The 18,812-nt window shown below is 35.5% G+C and overlaps 2 protein-coding genes across 4 annotated transcripts; one reads left to right on the forward strand and one right to left on the reverse strand.

Moving 5' to 3' along the window:
* The first annotated feature begins 322 nt into the window (after positions 1 to 322).
* LOC126723708 (xanthoxin dehydrogenase-like) lies at positions 323 to 18,774 on the forward strand. 3 transcript variants are annotated; one of them, XM_050427484.1, is made up of 3 exons: positions 323 to 460; positions 2,600 to 2,640; positions 17,796 to 18,774. In XM_050427484.1, the coding sequence occupies exons 1-3, from the start codon at positions 417 to 419 to the stop codon at positions 18,551 to 18,553; spliced, it is 843 nt and encodes a 280-aa protein (XP_050283441.1). In that variant the 5' UTR covers positions 323 to 416; the 3' UTR covers positions 18,554 to 18,774. The 3 variants fall into 3 exon arrangements, with proteins under 3 accessions (XP_050283441.1, XP_050283440.1, XP_050283439.1); XM_050427483.1 differs by lacking the exon at positions 17,796 to 18,774 and having other exon boundaries at positions 324 to 460; positions 2,600 to 3,617; XM_050427482.1 differs by lacking the exons at positions 323 to 460; positions 2,600 to 2,640 and adding an exon at positions 15,104 to 15,253 and having other exon boundaries at positions 17,755 to 18,774.
* LOC126723712 (chloroplast envelope membrane protein-like) lies at positions 6,794 to 8,578 on the reverse strand. Its single transcript, XM_050427490.1, has 3 exons — positions 8,498 to 8,578; positions 7,951 to 8,124; positions 6,794 to 6,987 (listed from the first exon to the last, which is right to left on the reverse strand). Exons 1-3 carry the CDS (start codon positions 8,512 to 8,514, stop codon positions 6,828 to 6,830), a joined length of 351 nt encoding a protein of 116 aa, XP_050283447.1. The 5' UTR covers positions 8,515 to 8,578; the 3' UTR covers positions 6,794 to 6,827.
* Positions 18,775 to 18,812: the final 38 nt, after the last annotated feature.

Consider the following 18,812-nt stretch of genomic DNA (forward strand, 5'->3'; position numbering starts at 1 on the left):
AGTACACAATAATTTTTCAACTTTTATAACGCATATTATAGATTGGTTGTACTGATTCAAATCCCCTCCCTTGTTGGGTTTTTTTTTTTTTTTAGGTCCTTTGTAGTTATAACTATTGAATTATTTATTGAATTATTCATTTTTTTTAAAGTATGATTTGAACTTTATTAAATGAGTTAATTGGAGCAAATTACACTCTAATTAATTTTTATTTTTATTTAAATATTGTTGTCCCCAAAGGCTAAAAGTTATTAAAAAATAAAATAAAAATATAGAGAGTCTAGATGTAGTCAACTTGTCCACCTGAAAGGTTGACTTCTTAAATTAGAGTGTCTCGAAGGAAATGGGGACCGAAAAAGACACAACTCACAAGAGAGAGACAGAGAGAGAGAGAGAGAAAAACATAGAACTGAGTCATGTCCACAGTCAACACTGTTGAATCTTCACTTCCAACCCAAAGGTAACCCAACAGTTTTCCTATATTCTACAAATTAATAAGATGCCATTTCTCACTCTTTCTTGTTTTGTTTTGTTCACAGTTTCTGACTGTAGCTTTTTTTTGCTTTTAACTATCAAACTGAACATGGGTTTCTCATCTTTCAATGGTTTAAGATCTGGGTTTTTACTGCCCTTTCTCTAACAAGGCAAATTTGATTGAATCCGTAGCTTTAGACCTTGAATTTAACTCAAACTAGGCTTTATGAAGTTTATAGTTTTATTAATTTGGAAGACTGACTGAGGTGCCAGTTACAAAATAGTGACTCTCTCTCTGTTTTATTTCTAAAATTTTCCAAATGCTTGGTTTAGATCAAATTAGGACTTGCCCAAATGCTCAATTTTGTGCCTAAATCTGTACAGGTTGAAAAAAAAAAAAAAAAACAAGTTCCTTTATAAATACATGTATGTACATATGTATATTCTGTCCAGTTTACCCATGTTTTACCAAGCTTCTTTTGTTTTGGTATGTGTAAGTGTTATGTTTTTATTTTTCTTATTCAAAATTTATGTTTGTTGAGGATTCGTAGTTGACACAAAATTTTTAGACTAAGGATTGGTGGTAATTGTTGTTGTTGTATCGCTCATTACCTTCAAATGTTACACAGTTACTGCCAAATTTGCACTCAGTTGTATACAGAAGTTTCCTTGGCATCTAATCTTGGGAGATCTTTTGTGACTATTCACTAAATTTATGACCAATCTTAATGGCCCATGTCTCATTAAGATTTCTTCCAGATAAGGTTTATGATAACTCACAACCAAGTTAGCACTTAGCAGAGTTGTTCTTTTGGGGAAGTGTAATTTCATCTACCCATGAATTTGGTTGAGTTTGCATTACCAACCTGGGGTTTAAAATATTACAATTTACCCACATGAGGTTTAATTGTATTTGCATTTGATATATTATTTTATTGTATTCAGATTATAATAAAGTTGCTATTTTGCTTCATGGCTTTCTTTTATTTTATCGATTTGGGCTTGGCAAATCAAACTCATCCCAAATCATATGTAGTTAAACATAATTACTTTCGTGCTTGTTGGACAGAAGAGAAGAGTAACAAATTTGCAAGATAAACGAAAGAAGATAAGGTGATTCTGCCTTGACCACATAATGGTCAAGGTCATTGATCATAAATCATCTAATCTTATAAAAAGGATCCTTTAAACTCCTAGCAATTGTTTCTTTCATTATTTTATTACACATTAAAGAATATGAACCTGCTCCCAATTCCCAATTCTGTAGGATGGCTCATTAAATTAGAGATATGTGTTTTCTACAATTGATGTAGGTGAGCTAAGTATCATGGATAGGAAAAGGGTTTGGTTGGCTATTTTTTAAACTGTTGATGAGGTTCAATGGTCAAAGAAATAAGAATACTTGATGGATTTTTCTTTTAGGAAGCTATTTTTTAGAGGAATTGAGGATAATTTCATTAGGTTTGAATTGAATCTTTAAAGGCCTATAGGTATCTCACCTAGAAAATTTTAATAAGTCTCACCTATGGCATTCCAACATCGTGGAACCTAGTGAAACTCACACAGAAATGGACCAGAAATATAATATTTTACTTTCACAGGATTTGTAGCTTTCTAAAAGACTACAGTTTTGACCAAACCTACGCTGCCTATACATTTCAAATCTTGATTGCCATAGCAAGACAGTGATTAAATAAAAAAAGGTTCCCACTTTTGCAGGGTTTGGGAGAGGTGAATGGTAGGCAGCCTTACCCCAAATTTTTTCTAGAGAGGGGATCATTAGCAAGACAGTAATACTGATCTAGAATTTATCTGTCAAAAAAATGGGCAGACTCCACAATGATCATGGAAATTTAAATCTTTATCTTATGACACTCAAAATAATTGTTTTCTTGCATGTTATATCAACTTGATCCTAAATATGAGTGATATACTCATCCCAGAAAGCTCATTTCTTAAGAAAAGCCAAATTACTAGAAATGAAGTCAGTAAAGTAGAAGTCTAAGTCTTTAACTCAGACCAGTAGCTTCATCAGTTCTAATTATAGTTAACTTCCTAGATACTACTATACTATATTAGATTTCTTATATAAGATAATACCTCCACTGTGCTTTTCCCTCCTCAGATTATTGGGGAAAGTGGCATTGGTCACAGGTGGAGCCACTGGTATTGGAGAGAGCATTGTGCGCCTATTCCATAAACATGGTGCAAAGGTTTGTATAGTTGATGTGCAGGACAAGCTTGGCCAGGCTGTCAGTGATAACCTTGGTGGTGAACCAAACACTTGTTATTTCCATTGTGATGTCTCTAAAGAAGATGATGTTTGCCGGGCAGTTGACTTCACAGTCAGTAAATTCAGTACACTAGACATCATGGTCAACAATGCTGGGTTGTCGGGCTCACCATGTCCAGATATCCGTAATGTAGACATATCAGAGTTTGAGAAGATATTTGATATAAATGTGAAGGGAGTCTTCCTCGGAATGAAACATGCAGCTCGGATTATGATTCCATTAAAGAAGGGCTCAATAATTTCTCTATGTAGTGTTTCAAGTGTCATAGGGGGCATAGGCCCCCATCCCTATACAGGGTCTAAGCATGCTGTGTTAGGGCTAACCAAGAATGTTGCAGCTGAGCTGGGGCTACATGGGATTCGTGTCAACTGTGTTTCTCCTTATGCAGTTGCGACAGGCTTGGCTTTAGCTCACTTGCCTGAGGATGAGAGAACTGAGGATGCCATGGCAGGTTTTCGTGATTTTGTTGGGAAGAATGCTAACTTGCAGGGGGTGGAATTGACTGTTGACGATGTGGCTAATTCTGTGCTGTTCTTAGCAAGTGATGAAGCACGGTATGTAAGTGGGGCTAATCTCATGGTTGATGGTGGCTTCACTTGCACAAATCACTTACTACGGGTCTTTAGATGATGCATAACATTCAAGAATTTGGCTGCCTAGTTTTAGTAGCTGTTGAAAGCTTATTGAAGTGCGATAATCCTGGTGGGCAGGGTCAATAAGTGGTAAAAGGTTTAATTCACTGAATCCTCCATAGAAAGTTGATTTCGATATCATCTGTTGTACACTAAATATTGCAGATGGATTGTGACAGTGCAAATTGAAATAAAAGTACATTTCATGATGGACTTCAACAGTTTTTTTTTTCCTTTCAAAAACAAATATATTGGTTGTCATTTTATATTTAAAAATTGGAGCTGGATAACTTTTCACAGATTTTTTTTCATTCTAAACTAAACTAGTTCTTGTGAACAAGGTGCTTGTGCCTTTGGTAGAAGTGACCGTGAATGGTGGTTGGCATAGGAACAGAAGATGGTGATGCTGAAGATATTGGTGATTCAATTTAAGTGAGCTGTGACAATTCCTATGGTTTGTAGTTGTATAGAATTATTGGTAGTTGTGTTGGCAGGAGTAAAATGGTTTTGTGTTGCTGGTGTCACGAGGTTAGTGTTGTTAGATTGCAGTTTTCTGGTGGCAGCTATTGTGGATAAAGCTTCCCAAGCTTTTGAAAATTGTATGCTAAGACGTTAGGAAAATCACTCAATTGAATTCCTGTCGTAATTTGAGATTTTTTTTTTTTTTTTGAAAAGTAATTTGAGATTTTCTGGTTAAATAGCACCGAGTATGAATAATACATGAATTTATCAATAAAATTAATGTACACTTAGAAATAAAAATATAATTAAATAATGCAGTATCATCTATTAATAATTTTTTCTGAAACAAAAGATCCGATATATTTAAATTAACTAACACCCACGACCTTATTATATTTAATGGACATTATACATTCTTTTCTTTCTTCAAAATTCTTTTCCAACATGGTAATACAAGTCCTCCTAAATTTTAGAGGCTAAAAAATCTCTATGGTCATTTTCAACTAAAAAAAAAAAAAAGTTCATAAAAAGGTTTAAGTAAACATCCTAAATTTTAGAGACTAAAAATTTCTATGGTCATTACCCAACAAAGAAAAAAAAATACCTATTCATAAAAAGGTGTTCAACTAATAAAAAATTTATTTTAAATTTTTGTTAGCTCAACTGATAAAGTTTTTATTATCAAATAAAAAAAAAGGAAAAATAGATTTTTTATTGTATTTCTAAAAATAAAAAATAAAAAACATTGTCATATTTGATGGCATTTTTTACCAAATAGCATAATTTTAGGAATAATTTAGTGAAAAAACACCGGTTCAAAGTTATTTAATTATATAACATTTTTTTTGGCAATCTAATCAAACATAATACTTCGAATTTGAGTTTAATAAACTCGAGTTTTACTTGGAACTTAAGTTTGACAAACTCATGTTTCAAAAAAGTTCTACACAACTAAATAAGTTTAGTCATGCTCTATTTAGCAAATTTTTCATGAAAATTATGCTATTTAGCAAAATTTTCATAAAAAATTCCCTTATTTGACGGTAACCAAAAAAATTCAGACCCATTCTGTTACAACTTCTAGGTTCCAAGTTCCAACACAGGAACGAAATGGGAAATTAGGCATAATTTCCCAACTATCTAGTTAATAGGTCCGGTTTTGAAAGAAATTAGGTTACTAACATCTCGAGTTTATGACAGTCGATTTTGGGGGTGTAAATCGAGTCTCACAGAGTCGGTTTTGATGGTCGGTGACATCTGATGTGGCGTTATTGCCAGGTGGTAGCCATCTGAAAATCGACTATCAGAGACTTGATTTCCATGTTGGCGTGACGTGCCATTGACGTGGACTGACGTGGAAGCCACCGAGTCTATGAAAGTCTATTTCTAATAGGATTTTTTTGAATTTAACGTTCTCTCTTTCAATCACCCACTCACTCTCCCTCATCAGTTAAACGCCTCTCTCAGTCTCAGCCTCACCGACACTCTCACTCACCCTCTCCTTCTCTCACTCTCTCAGCGTCACCGTCACCGACGCCGGCCCCAACCCACTCACCCTCTCAGCCTCACCGACCCAGTCTCAGTCACCCTCTCACTCTCTCGCTCACCGACCCACTGTCGCACGTCCCTGTCACCCTCTCTACTCTCTCACTCGCCCTCTGCTCAGTCTCCAGTCTACGCGGTATCTGAAAGAAAAAGAAGAAAAAAAGGTGAGTCCCTTTATGCATTTTGCAATGTAATCAGTTCGTTTTGTTTGTTTGTTTGTTTGTTTTTTTTTTTTTTTTTTTTTTTTTTTTTTTTTTTTTTTTTTTTTTTTTTTTTTTTTTCTATAAGAAGCATTCTTCTTCGTTCCCAGATTTTTGCTTCAATTCCTTCCCATTTTTCAAGTATGCCATTTCTCACTTACTTACTTTTTTAGATTCGAATTTTATGTTCGAATTAAGACAAATTTCGAAGACCCATTTTAGATAACATCAGTATTTTTTTTTTTTTTGTTTGAGTATATTATTGTGATGAAGGAGGACAAAAAAACGGCATGACATGTGGTGTAGCTTTGAAGGGGATGAATTTGGGTATTTGATTGCAGATAACACAGATGCTTCAGATTCATCTTTGGTAGGTTTTAGAGAGAGAGAAGGGGGGGGGGGGGGGGGGCTCAATACCGGAATTTGAGATTTGTTCAAAAAATTTATGATTGGGAATTGGAGGAGGTGGATTCTCTGATGGACTTGTTATACCCTCATTTTTCTAGAGGTACCGATTGATGTCTTAGCATTCAATATTATTATAATTGTCTACAAGTTGCCAGCAAAAGCATTTTACTTGGAAAGGTTTATAGAATAAAAAGGTGCTTAAGAAAGTGGCTTTCTTTGTGCAGACAGCTACCTTGAGTAAAACCTTGACTATAGAAAATCTTTATATTTTTATTTATTGAATGACCATAGACATCTTATGAAGAGAAATATATCACTAGTATATTGGTGTTGTCTGTGCAAAAGAACCGGTGAATATTAGACCATCTATTACTCCATTGCTCGGTTGTTTATGATTTGTGGTACTTGTTTTTTTTCCCTGCTTTGCTTTTGGTGTACATTGGTTAAGGTCAAAGAGGCTGGTAGATGTCAACTTTTGTTGGCAAGAGGCACATCTATTCAGAGGCACATCTGTAATTTCAACAATTCCAGCGAATTAAGAGGATTTTGGTACTTTAGTTGAGTTTAGAATCTTCTAGGAGATCCTATGTATCTTAGGTTTTATTTTCTTTAGGTCAAAGTTAGTTTTTTATTAGTTTTTACGAGTCAAACTAGCTAGGACAACAAAAAGTCTTTAGCCAGTACATTTTAGAGCCTACCAACCGCTACTCCCAAACCCCACAAAAGTAGGAGCCTTGTTTTTGTTTTATAGCCAGTAGACAGAAGGTTAAATCAATGAATAGTGTTGTCTGCAGTAATTCATAGACAAAGATTCATGCAAGGGAGTGCAATAGGCAAATAGAGTAATGGTAACTTACTTTAGTCTGATTGAAGTATAAAAGAATGAACAATGAGATCCCAAATACCATATCTGACCATATGTTGGCAAATGCTCTACGATTCTCTAACCTCCACTCATCTCTCAACTCTAATCTGTTCAAGCGACAAATAGGAAGCCAATAAGAATAGCATTCACTAAAGAAATTAAAGTTTATAAATCTATTTTCATATGAACAGAACACAAGGAAAGTTTTCTGGGGGCAACAGTTGTTTAGAATAACATTTCTAGCTGTAAATTGTCTTACAATAACTAAATACGCAATTTGTAATTGTTTATGAAGTTTTTATGTAAGAGGGGATAAAGTCATTATTCACAAATTCCTCTAATGATATGTTTCTCAAAGACATGTTTCCATTAGCATTGGCATCATGAGCAAGAAGAATTCTGAATTTGATTTATTCTAAGCTTATTATTTCCAGGTGCTGCTAATTCTGGACATCCTGAAGCCTATGTAGGAAATTAGATATACCATCTAGGTAGGTGATAGAATCTGATGTTTTCTTATGAATCAGTTGTCCCTGTAATCTAACCTTACTCAACTTGATACAATTTCAACAACCAAAATGTTGATGATGTGTGGCTTGAATTGCCACAAATGCTGGTCAAGTCATTGATATAGGCCCACAGCTCTAATGCCAGCTTTTGTATAGTATCTATATGTACCTAGCTTATTGAATACCAGTGCGTGAGAATTCCAAGCTGCTGCAGCCAAGGTTTTCTTGCCATCTACTTTTGTGAGAGAAAACCTAGGTTGTATTTGGGTTTTGTCTTATTTTTTTTTTAGAGATCTTGAGTGCCATTATTGTAAACTACCTATTTTCTTACATGAAATTTATCCTCTTCGTCACTTGTTGATGTAGGTAATCTGCCGAACCAAGTAAATTTCTATGTTCTTTGTGTGTGTGTGCTTGTTGATTTATTTTTGTCTTTATTGTATTTTATTTGAATCTTGGGAGTGCTATTGCACAACACAAGACAACAAAAATAAATGAAAAATAAAGATAGTATCACAAATGTGATGTTGCCCAAGGAACACAAAAGTGTGCTAAACTTACGCTCTATGCCGTAACTCCCACCAAACTTCCTCATCAGAAAGAGATGGTGATTTTCCGATCTCTACCTCAAGCCGGTATCTAGCTTTGTCCATCTTTAATTCTTTTACCATTTCAAGCTTTTGATTTCTTCTCACATCAAAAATTTGTGCTGCAAGTGGGACAGTCTTCACATATCTGTTCAAAACATAGGAGTTACTTGATTCATTATTAAGAAATTAAGTTCAAGTACAAAGGGCAGAAAAAGAAAATCCACGATTCAATGTGATATACTTACAAATCTTTGACTTAAACTAAAATTTAAACATCCATTACCCTATACAAAATCTAGAATCAGCTGTCACTATAGTAAGTACAGAGGGAAAAAAAGACAACCTTCCACCACAACCAGTAAATCTTTCATGGCTGCATCAATATCCTTTTGTATGTGAGTGTGTTTGTGAGTGTTTGTATTCAAGAAAAGAAGAATTAACCAAAAGAAAATCAATGTTGAAACGCAGAGATTAGGAAAAAGACTATTACTTATCATATTTTGTTTCAAAAAATTTACCTGTCCAAAAAAGGCATGAGAACATAGTCATGTACCAAAAAATCTAGGGCCCAGGGTATAATTATCAACACTGCCAGGAATTTAGCCTGTAACAAGGAAGAATATGGTTTAGGACATCAAGTTATGATTAACAAAAGATTTCAGCAGATTATCCAAATTGTTATGAATGAATTATATATCCTTTTTAAGAAGTAGATAACTAAACTAAATTATTTTGCATATTGAATTCTTTTTTAAAATTATTTCTCGTATTTTGCATATTGTAATAAATAAAAAATCTAATGCCATATAATTGTCAATAATCAATTATTCAAATTATTGAACTCTCTCTCTCTCTCTCTCTCTCTCTCTCATATGCACTCTGCAAACCATGCAATACATACACAACAACAAGTTGCTTAATTAAAGCTTTGGGACAGAGATTGTTCCACAATCAGCCTACAACAGCAACAATCTTGAATGATCAGTATTTCATATTTTGGAATGCTTAAATTATTTAATATTCCAACACTTGAAATCAACAAAGAGTACTGGGTTCTTATTAATGTTTGCCCCTTTTGAAGTTGATTGTGTGCACATGCCAAGAATTTTACATCCATTACTGGAACATCCAAAGCATCAGCTACCCAACAGGCATTTGAAATCCCTAAACTGCAGATCTTGAGTACACTGAAACCTTAATTGAGCAAGTCAAGATTTTATCTCTAAAAAGCAAATTCAAGTTCCCCTTAAATGGCCCGTCCGTGAGAACATAGGTCAACTACGGAAAGAATTTACCGAGTACTATAATCAAGATAGAAACAGAAAAAGAAAGATCATGATAGCTATTCAGTACTTCATACTGCTTTGTCTCATGTGGATGATTTGGAGGGACTGGTTTCAAAGATGTGGAGAGATCAATCATTGAATTTAAGTTGCTTTTTACATCTTCTGTTTTATTGCTGTACTATGCTGCTTCTCTCTCTCTGGTGTGTTGGGGGGGGGGGGGGGGGGAGGGGGGGGGGAGTGGTTCTTGTAATTAAGTTGATTTTCAGGATCTTTTGAGTTTGAGCGTGTAATTATTTAAGAAGCGCTCCTATTTGAGCTTTGTCTTTAATAAAATCAATATTACTTATAAAAAAAAAACTTGGTGTTTTGAAGACTAAAGTCTTCAACTGCAGAACTTGGGGTGCTTTTTTCTTATTTTTAATATTTAGATGACAAGTTGATTCTAGTGCACATGGTTGTAGAGGAATGGTCAATCTTTTGATGGTTAACTCATAAGCTTTAGAAGATTACACACATGTTGAATTGGTAAGTTACATGCACCCAACTAGTTTGAACTCACGACCTCACCTTCCACTCATTCTTTTGGGAGGAGGAAGTGCCATTCTGCTGCACATAATTATGATTTTGATATTAAGTCTTTCTAATATTTTAGGTCCCATCTTCTTAAGTAAGAAACATTGAAGTTGTATTTTGTGTGTGTTTTAGCTATGATTACTGGTACTTATTCATGAGCTCAGTAACATTCTTGGATTAAATTGGATTGCAAAGCAACTTTATTCCTTAGTTTTGAGTTCCCAAACAGCCAAGAGCCTCTTGTAGATCAACAACAGAGACATCCAAGATTAAAATCCCCCTTCCATTGTAACAATAACAGCATGCTTGCTAGTGCTAGATATAGTTCACGTAATTTACTGCTTGAATAGATTTTATCAACTACTGTCCACATGAAGTAATATGTTATTGTTATGCCAACAACAACTTTCGCAACTTTTGGTAAGACTCCTCCCAATCCCCAAATATCTTAGCAATTGCCTTTTGTTTTGCGTCCCATACTTTATAGTAAGAAAGCTCATGATTATACTTAGTACGTATGATCTCCCATAGCTCATCAATACGTGCAGTGTGATTTTTTTGCAATTTTCCCACAATTTCTGATGCAACAAAATGTGAATCCATCATTCTACCGTCTCTTTTTAGGCCAAAGGGTATATATGTGTGTGGACCCACATAAGACGTGACCATCCACATACCATTAAATTTAGTCTTCATGTATGCCCCAACATACCACTTGCAGTTGTCGTCAACACATGCGGCGCACAATTTCGTTTTGGTCGACCTCCGGATTATAAAATTTCTATTATCATTTGCTGCATATATTATCAATGCATGCTTTACCGCCTCTTTATTTGCAAAAGTCAACCCTTTAGAAAAATGCATCCCATCTTCCCAAGTAGAGACAAATGGTATCTGAAGACGTGAAGGATCAACCATATCTTTCCAAGTATTTGAGTAGAATGACTCAGCAGGAGGTCTGTAGCCAGTGGTCGTATTTCTATTATGCTGGACACCAATATCATCATTTGCATCACCTTCATCATGGTACTCCATATTTTCCTCTTCAAAATTGGGAACGACTTCATGGTCATCCACATCGTTCTCAAAGTCGCCTTGCTCAATCCTCTCTTCGTACTCATCCACAACCTCAACATTTTCACCATCATTCGCAACATGATCTTCGTCTTCGTCTTCCTCCTCTAAATGTGTCTCTTGAGGATAGAGGGTTTCACTAGTATTAGCAACATGATCTTGAGATGGGAGCATATAACCTCCCATCGTATACCCTTCCATTGTATACCCTCCCATCGTATACCCTCCCATTGTAGTGCATCCATCATCTAGGGCTGTAAATTGTAAAGCCGTAGTTGTTTGTTGCACCACCTCAGTAGTGTTATCTGCAAGCGCCTCCAAACTTACATACAACTCAGCAGCATTTACTTGGGGCATTTTCTGGATCCTATTAAACATCATCTTTACATGTTTATCTTCTTTGATCGCCATATACCCATAATTTATCCGTTCATGAAGGACTTCTTGTGGGTAATGATAAATAATCTTGATGTCATACCAAGCAGGATTCAATTTCAATTCGTCCATTATTTTCCTCTTCAAATCATTCAACGTCTTCAACTTACGACGTAACATCATGTAGTAGCATTCGATACCCTCCCCTCTAAATGGGAATCCATCAATCCCTTCAGGATTGTGAAGGGGTCCACCGAAGTATACATTTATATCAATATTCTTCAAAGATTGTGAACCTATTAGAGAGCCAAGCCAAGGAAATTTATGTTAGTGACATATTTTATCTCTTTCATTTAACATCAATTACAAAACATTTTCTATCTACTCAAAGTACAAAAATTACAAGGGATCTAAAAGTGTAACAATTGCATATACTCACCCCACATCACATACAAACACACTCAATCATTATAATTTCGTACTCAAACAAATAAAAAAACTAAAAACAAAACTCAACCCCATTACAAATTTTAAACTTAGCTCTAACAAAAATATAAATAAAAATATCATCATTCCAGTGCTACGGAAATTAATGGCATACCCTATTACACTACTATTAATGAAATAACATAGAGCAGGGTTCATCAGACAAAAAAAAACACTAATGTGAATATGATCATGATCAATCAAATTAGACATATCATCTAATTTGAAAATCAAGGCATTAATATACAGTGAAATATACTAGATGTGATATACAAACTCAAATTTTGACTCTGAATCATAAAAATCATACAATAAAAACTCCGTCATGACAGCAAATTTGTTTCGGATCTGCTAATATGTCATCAACTTTATGTCATCTAGAAAATGGAAAAATGACAGCTGCTTAATTAGGTGCAACTGGACCGGTGACCCAATTATTTTCATAGCTTTTACTGTATTCAATAATGTCTTTCTCATGGTTGGAATTTCATAAAAGTTGGAGGTTGCACAATTCTTTGAACGTGTTTCTTTTTTGTTTCCTTATGTGTCTATTATTTATATATTTATATAAATATATAAATATATAAATATATAATTGTATAAATATATAAATATAAATATATTTATATAAATATATAGTTGTATAAATATATAAATATAAATATAAATATATATATATATATATATATAAATATTTAAACATATAGTTGTATAAATATATAAATATAAATATATATACATATTTAAACAACCAACTAATATACATAAGGAGCCCTGCCTGGGCTTCCAGGCCGGTTACTCAAAAAAAAAAAAAACTAATATTTTGAAACAAATATACATATTTAATACAAACAAATATTTTATCAAGAAATGGCATGACAAATTCAATGCAAGCAACACTTTTTAAAGCAGCTATATACACTAAACAACCAACTAGAGAGTGAGGAGGAGACCCTTACTTGACATGAGGATGAGCAAATATACTGCTGAGATTGTATGAGAGTGAGAGGAGCAATGTTTTGCTGCTGATGTATGAGAGTTGTATGATGTTCTGTGAGAGTTGTTGAGAGAGGTTCTGTGATAGAAGTTGCTGAAGGTGTGAGAGTTGTGTGAGGCAGTCAAAATATTTTCTGAGAGTTGTGTGAGGTTGTGTGAGAGTTTTTTTATTACTGTTCAAATATTCTCTGCATACTCAAAACAGACGTATGAGACTTTTCTTTATTGCTACTCAGACAAACTCTGCATATTCAAAATAGACATAAAGATGGACATGACCAATCACTCAAAAACAAAACACGGATATGACCAATGCCAAAACAGTGCTGGTCAGACTTTTCTTTATAAGCTTTAACAAACTTTGCACATTCAAAATAGACAAAAAAATGGACATGACCAATCACCCAAAAACAAAACACAGACATGACCAATGCATACTGGCTGGTCAGATATTCTCTGCACGCCCAAAAGAGACAAAAAACATGGACATGACCAAGATGTGAGAGGGGGAGGTTTGAAACTATAAAAATCGAGTCTCTGAGACTCGATTTTACTTTTAGTAAACCGAGTCTCATAGACTCGATTTTCACGTGGAGAACACGTAGAAATCGAGTCTATGAGACTCGATTTCTACGTGGAAATCGAGTCTCAGACACTCGATTTCCGCGTGTACTCCACGTGGAATTTTGGCATGCCAAACCACGTAAACCAAGCCTTAGAGGGTCGATTTAGAGGCCCTAAATCGAGCCTCTAAGGCTCGAGTTGTTACTAACACAAAATGTTTGCAAACCGGGCCAACTAACTGAATAGTTAGTTTTTTAATGCTAGTTTCCTACAATCTCCTCCAACACAGCTCTCTCACGTACACACAAACCTATTAGTTTTCAAACGCCAACCCATGGCTTCTCTTCAACGTTCTTGGTCGCCATCTCTCCCTCAAAACCCACTTTCTTTCCCTCCACAAACCTCAACAAATCCAATTCATTCAAACCATTCAAGCTCTCATCCTCTCACTGGCAGCTCTAGGAAATTTTTTTAGGGTGATCATTGAGAAACTAAAATTATATAAAATTTAATAAAATTTGGTAAGTGAGGGTGGTCCTGTGACCAACCTCACATACAAGTGGCGCTGCCACTGCATCCTCTCCAAACCAATCCAATGCTGAATCTTCAGAACCCATTTCACCAAATTCACCAGAAACCACTCCAGAACCCGAACCGACTTTTTGGAGTCGTAAAAGAAGTCAATGCAATCAAAACCGGTTTCGAAAATTGAGCAGAACCGAGGTTTCTCGTGAGAGTACTGTAAATGCCAATGGTGAAGGTGTTGGTGGCGGTGGCACCAAGGAGGTGCCAGTTTCTTTTTTTTTGGATATTCAAACTTTCAGTAGACTTTCATTTAATTTGGACAAAAGTCCGAACCAGTTACATCTTTGATCAGTTGACATTCAATGATGGGTGGAGTATTCTCCACCCAAACAACACTGTCATTTACAAGTTTGGCATTTCTAGCCATCAGATGGGCAGCAAAATTGCCTGTCCTACACACATGATTTACCTGCCACGCGTGGACATTGAACTTCCACCTCTGGAAACCTTCAATGATCATTTGAATCGAGCTTGGGGGGAAGCAGCAACCAGCCAGTGCATCTATCACCAGTTTCGCGTCGCCCTCCAGTACAATATCCCTCAAACCGAGGTCTCCAGCCAGCAAAATTCCCTCCTCAAAAACTCAAAAGCCTTTGCTTCCACTTCCAACGCTCCCAAAGGTAAGTCCGTGGACACCTTTCGACGCCAAAGGCAATAGTTTGTAGGGAGTATGTTTTTACAGGCCCTCCACATGAAAAGTTTTGACTTTGCTTGGGCAATTTAAATCCCAAATGGCCTTCCAAAATTTTTCCTTTCTTCCCGGGTTTGACTCCTCACCCCCTGCCCCTCTTCCACTGTCTTCGGTCAGCCACTTATATGCTACCTGATATGCACTTCTCACCAAGAAGTCACCTTTTTTCGTCCAAGCCCAAATCAGCGCATCCTCCGGAAAACTAGGAGTCTAGGACTAATAGGAAGTGTCAGTTTCGGTTAAGGTTGCAATGGAAAAGGCCAAAGAGTACAAAATGAATATAGGGGTTGTGAGTGCTTAAGAGAGTGACAGTTTTATTGTATGTAGGTTTCTTTTTTATAATAAAGTTTGATAGAAATTAGAAAGTAGTAAAAAGCATGTCAAATTGAGAAAGTAATTAAAGAATGTCTTTTTCCGTAATATCTAACACGTTACCAATCTCTAAGGTGAAAGACGAGAGCCAACCATTTAAGGCTAATCTTTTTATATAAAAAATCTAGAGAATGCCTGTATATTGAAGGAAATAGCTTTTCAAAAAAAGGAAATAGGAAAAAGACATTCACAAAGAGAGAGAGAGAGAGAGAAACATAGAATTGAGTCATGTCCACAGCCAACTCCGGTGAGTCTTCACTTCCAAGCCAAAGGTAACCCCACAAGTCCACAACACATCAAACCTTTCGATTGTACTTCATGCTTCAAACTTTATTGTGTTGTTTTCTCTGACTGTTCTGCTTTTGTGGGTCTGAACTATGTTGTACAAAATAATAAGATGCCATTTCTTATTCTTTCTTGCTTTGTTTTGTTCAGTTTCTGAGTGTAACTTTTGCTTTTAACCATCAAACTGAACATGGGTTTGTTATCTTTGTTATGGTTTAAGATTTGAGTTTTTACTAAATCCAATGGTGGAAATACTTATCATTTCTGTAGGTTCAGTACCCTTTCTCTAACATGACAGTTTTGAATGAATCCGTAGCTTTAGACCTTGAGTTTGACACTCAGACTCAAACTAGGCTTTAGCCTTTATGAAATTTATAGCTTTAAAATGGAAGACTGAGGTGCCAGTTACAATATAGTGACACACTCTCTCTCCGTTAATTTTGTTTTTTTAACCAAATGCTTGATTTTGTCCAAATGCTCAATTTTGTGCCTGAATCTGTACATGTTGAAAAAATCAAGTTCCTTGATAACATATATGTATGTACATATGCATACTCAGTCTGATTTACCCATGTTTTACTGGGCTTTTTTGTTTTGTATGTGTAAGTGTCATGGTTCTCTAATTCTTTTTCAAGATATATGTTTGTTGAGGATTCATAGCTGACCTCAATATTTTGGGACTAAAGATTGGTTGATGTTGTTGCTCTATTGCTCAGTGTTTTCAAAGTTTTTAGTTACTGCCAAATTTGTACCCAATTGCATACAGCAATTTCCTTGACATCTAATCTTGGGAGATCTTATTAGCACAATTCACTAAGTTTATGACCAATGTGTTTTACTGAATTTATTGAAGACTAGGGTTGAATTGGATGGAGGGAGAGTGAGGGAGAGTAGAGTAGATGTGATCGGAAATTGATAAGGCAATTGGCCCAAATCTCGTTAAGATTTCTTCTAGATAAGGTTTAAATAACACACAACCAAGTTAGCACTTAGCAGAAAAGTTCATTGGGAGAAGTGTAACTTCATCTACCTATGAATTAGGTTGAAAGTGAATTACCAACCTCGTTAAAATATTGCACTTTACCCACATATGGGTAAACATAATTATTCTTGAGCTTGTTGGACAGAAGAAAACTAACACATTTGCAAGATAAAAGAATGAAGATAAGTTGATTCTGCCTCGACCATTCAAGGTCATTGATCATAAATCATTTTTTAAAAGGTAGCCTTTAAAGTACCAGCACTTGTTACATTTATTATTTTATCAAACATGAGAGAACATGAACCTGCTCCCAAGCGGCCAAGCCCCACTTCTGCAGGATGGCTCATTAAATTAGAGATTGGGGTTGGCTAATATTGATGTAGGTGAGATGCGGGAGCCCAACCAGAAATTGTTTCAATATTTAATTTATTTTAATTGGATTATATCAGATTTTAGGTTTTTAATTATTTAATTAAGTTGTGATAGGGATTAAATTTGATGTTCTTATATAGGGATTAATTTAGTATTTGAGTTCAGCTAGGATTAGTTATTATCTTTATCTCTTTAATTCCCGAGGCTATAGAGCTCCATGATTTATTTTGTATGGAGACTATTATTATCAATCAAAGATTTCCTTGTGAAAATGCTTTTACGTTTGGTGGTGATTTCAAACTACCCTTAGGTGGTGAAGCCTAAGGTTTACTGTAAGACTGTTGTGGTGAAGCCTAGGCTGTCTTGCATTAGTGAGCTAAGCATCATCATGGATAGGAAAAGGGTTTGGTTGGCTTAATGGTCAAAGCAAAAAGGAAACTTGATTGTTTTTTCTTTTAGGCATGTGCTTTTTAGAGGATTTGAGGGTACTTACATTAGGTTTTTATTTTGGGAAGAAATGATTGAATCTTATCAAGGCCCTTATAGGAGTGTCTCACCTATGGTGTATCACAAATCTTGGAACTTGGTGATACTCACACAGCAATGGACCAGAAATATAATGTTGAAGTTTAACAGGATGTGTACCTTTCCAAAAGACTAGAGTTTTGAACAAACCTAAGCTGCCTATCAGTTTAAAATCATGATTGCCATAGCAAGACAATAATAATGCTCTAGAATTTAGCTGTCAAGAAAATGGGCGGATACCACAACGATCTTAGAAAGTTAAAATCTTTATATGATAATATCTCAAAATGAGTGTTTTCTTGCATATTAAATCAACTCAATGATATCCTAAATATGAAGGATCTACTCATGTCAGAAAACTCTTTTTTTTTTTTTTTTTCAAAAAGCCAAGTTTGTACTAATAATCAAGTCAGTGAAGTATATTCTCTAGAATTGCTTCATTTTAATAGCTATGTTTTGTTTGGCTCCTTTTTGGTTTTGAGAGAATTCTGAGTCTTTAACTCAGACCAGAAACTTCGTCAGTGTTATTTATAGTTAAATTCATAGATTCTAACATATTATATTAGATTTCATATAATGTAATATCTTCAATGTGATTTCCCCCCTCAGATTACTGGGGAAAGTGGCATTGGTCACTGGTGGAGCCACAGGTATTGGAGAGAGCATTGTGCGCCTATTCCATAAACATGGTGCAAATGTTTGTATAGTTGATGTGCAGGACAAGCTTGGCCAGCATGTCAGTGATACCCTCGGTGGTGAACTAAACACTTGTTATTTCCATTGTGATGTCTCTAAAGAAGATGATGTTTGCCGTGCAGTTGACTTCACAGTCAATAAATATGGTACACTCGACATCATGGTCAACAATGCTGGCTTGTCGGGTTCACCATGTTCTGATATCCGCAATGCAGACATTTCAGAGTTTGAGAAGATATTTGATGTAAATGTGAAGGGAGTCTTTCTCGGGATGAAACATGCAGCTCGTATTATGATCCCATTAAAGAAGGGCTCAATAATTTCTCTATGCAGTGTTGCAAGTGTCATCGGGGGCCTAGGCCCTCATCCCTATACAGGGTCTAAGCATGCCGTGTTAGGACTAACCAAGAATGTTGCGGCTGAGCTGGGGCTACATGGGATACGTGTCAACTGTGTTTCTCCTTATGCAGTTGCGACAGGCTTGGCTTTAGCTCACTTGCCTGAGGATGAGAGAACTGAGGATGCCATGGCAGGTTTTCGTGATTTTGTTGGGAAGAATGCTAACTTGCAGGGGGTGGAATTGACTGTTGACGATGTGGCTAATTCTGTGCTGTTCTTAGCAAGTGATGAAGCACGGTATGTAAGTGGGGCTAATCTTATGATTGATGGTGGCTTTACTTGCTCAAATCACATGCTACGGGTCTTTAGATGATGTATAACATTCAAGAACTTGGCTGCCTTGTTCTAGTATCAGTTGGAAGCTTGTTTAGTGTGATAATAATGATGGGCAGGTTCAATAAGTAGTAACAGGTTTAAATTTGTGAATCCTCCATGGGAAGTTGATTTGGATCTCATCTGTTGTATTCTAAATATGGGGGATGAATTGTGACGGTATTAATTGAAATAAAAGGATATTTCATGGAATTAAACTAATTTTTATTTTTTTAAAATAAATATTTTGGTTGTCTTTT

This window comes from Quercus robur, chromosome 4 (assembly GCF_932294415.1).
Source record: "Quercus robur chromosome 4, dhQueRobu3.1, whole genome shotgun sequence".
In the NCBI taxonomy this organism is placed as follows: Eukaryota; Viridiplantae; Streptophyta; class Magnoliopsida; order Fagales; family Fagaceae; genus Quercus; species Quercus robur.

Excerpts from the sequence above, each read along its gene's own strand:
- LOC126723708 (XM_050427484.1), top strand. The coding sequence starts at position 417 with ATGTCCACAGTCAACACTGTTGAATCTTCACTTCCAACCCAAAG. Across the intron at positions 461-2,599 it reads TCTTCACTTCCAACCCAAAG|ATTATTGGGGAAAGTGGCAT; the intron begins GTAACCCAACAG and ends TTCCCTCCTCAG. Across the intron at positions 2,641-17,795 it reads GGTCACAGGTGGAGCCACTG|GTATTGGAGAGAGCATTGTG; the intron begins GTATTGGAGAGA and ends GTGGAGCCACAG.
- LOC126723712 (XM_050427490.1), bottom strand. Across the intron at positions 6,988-7,950 it reads TGGGAGTTACGGCATAGAGC|ATTAGAGTTGAGAGATGAGT; the intron begins GTAAGTTTAGCA and ends TCGCTTGAACAG.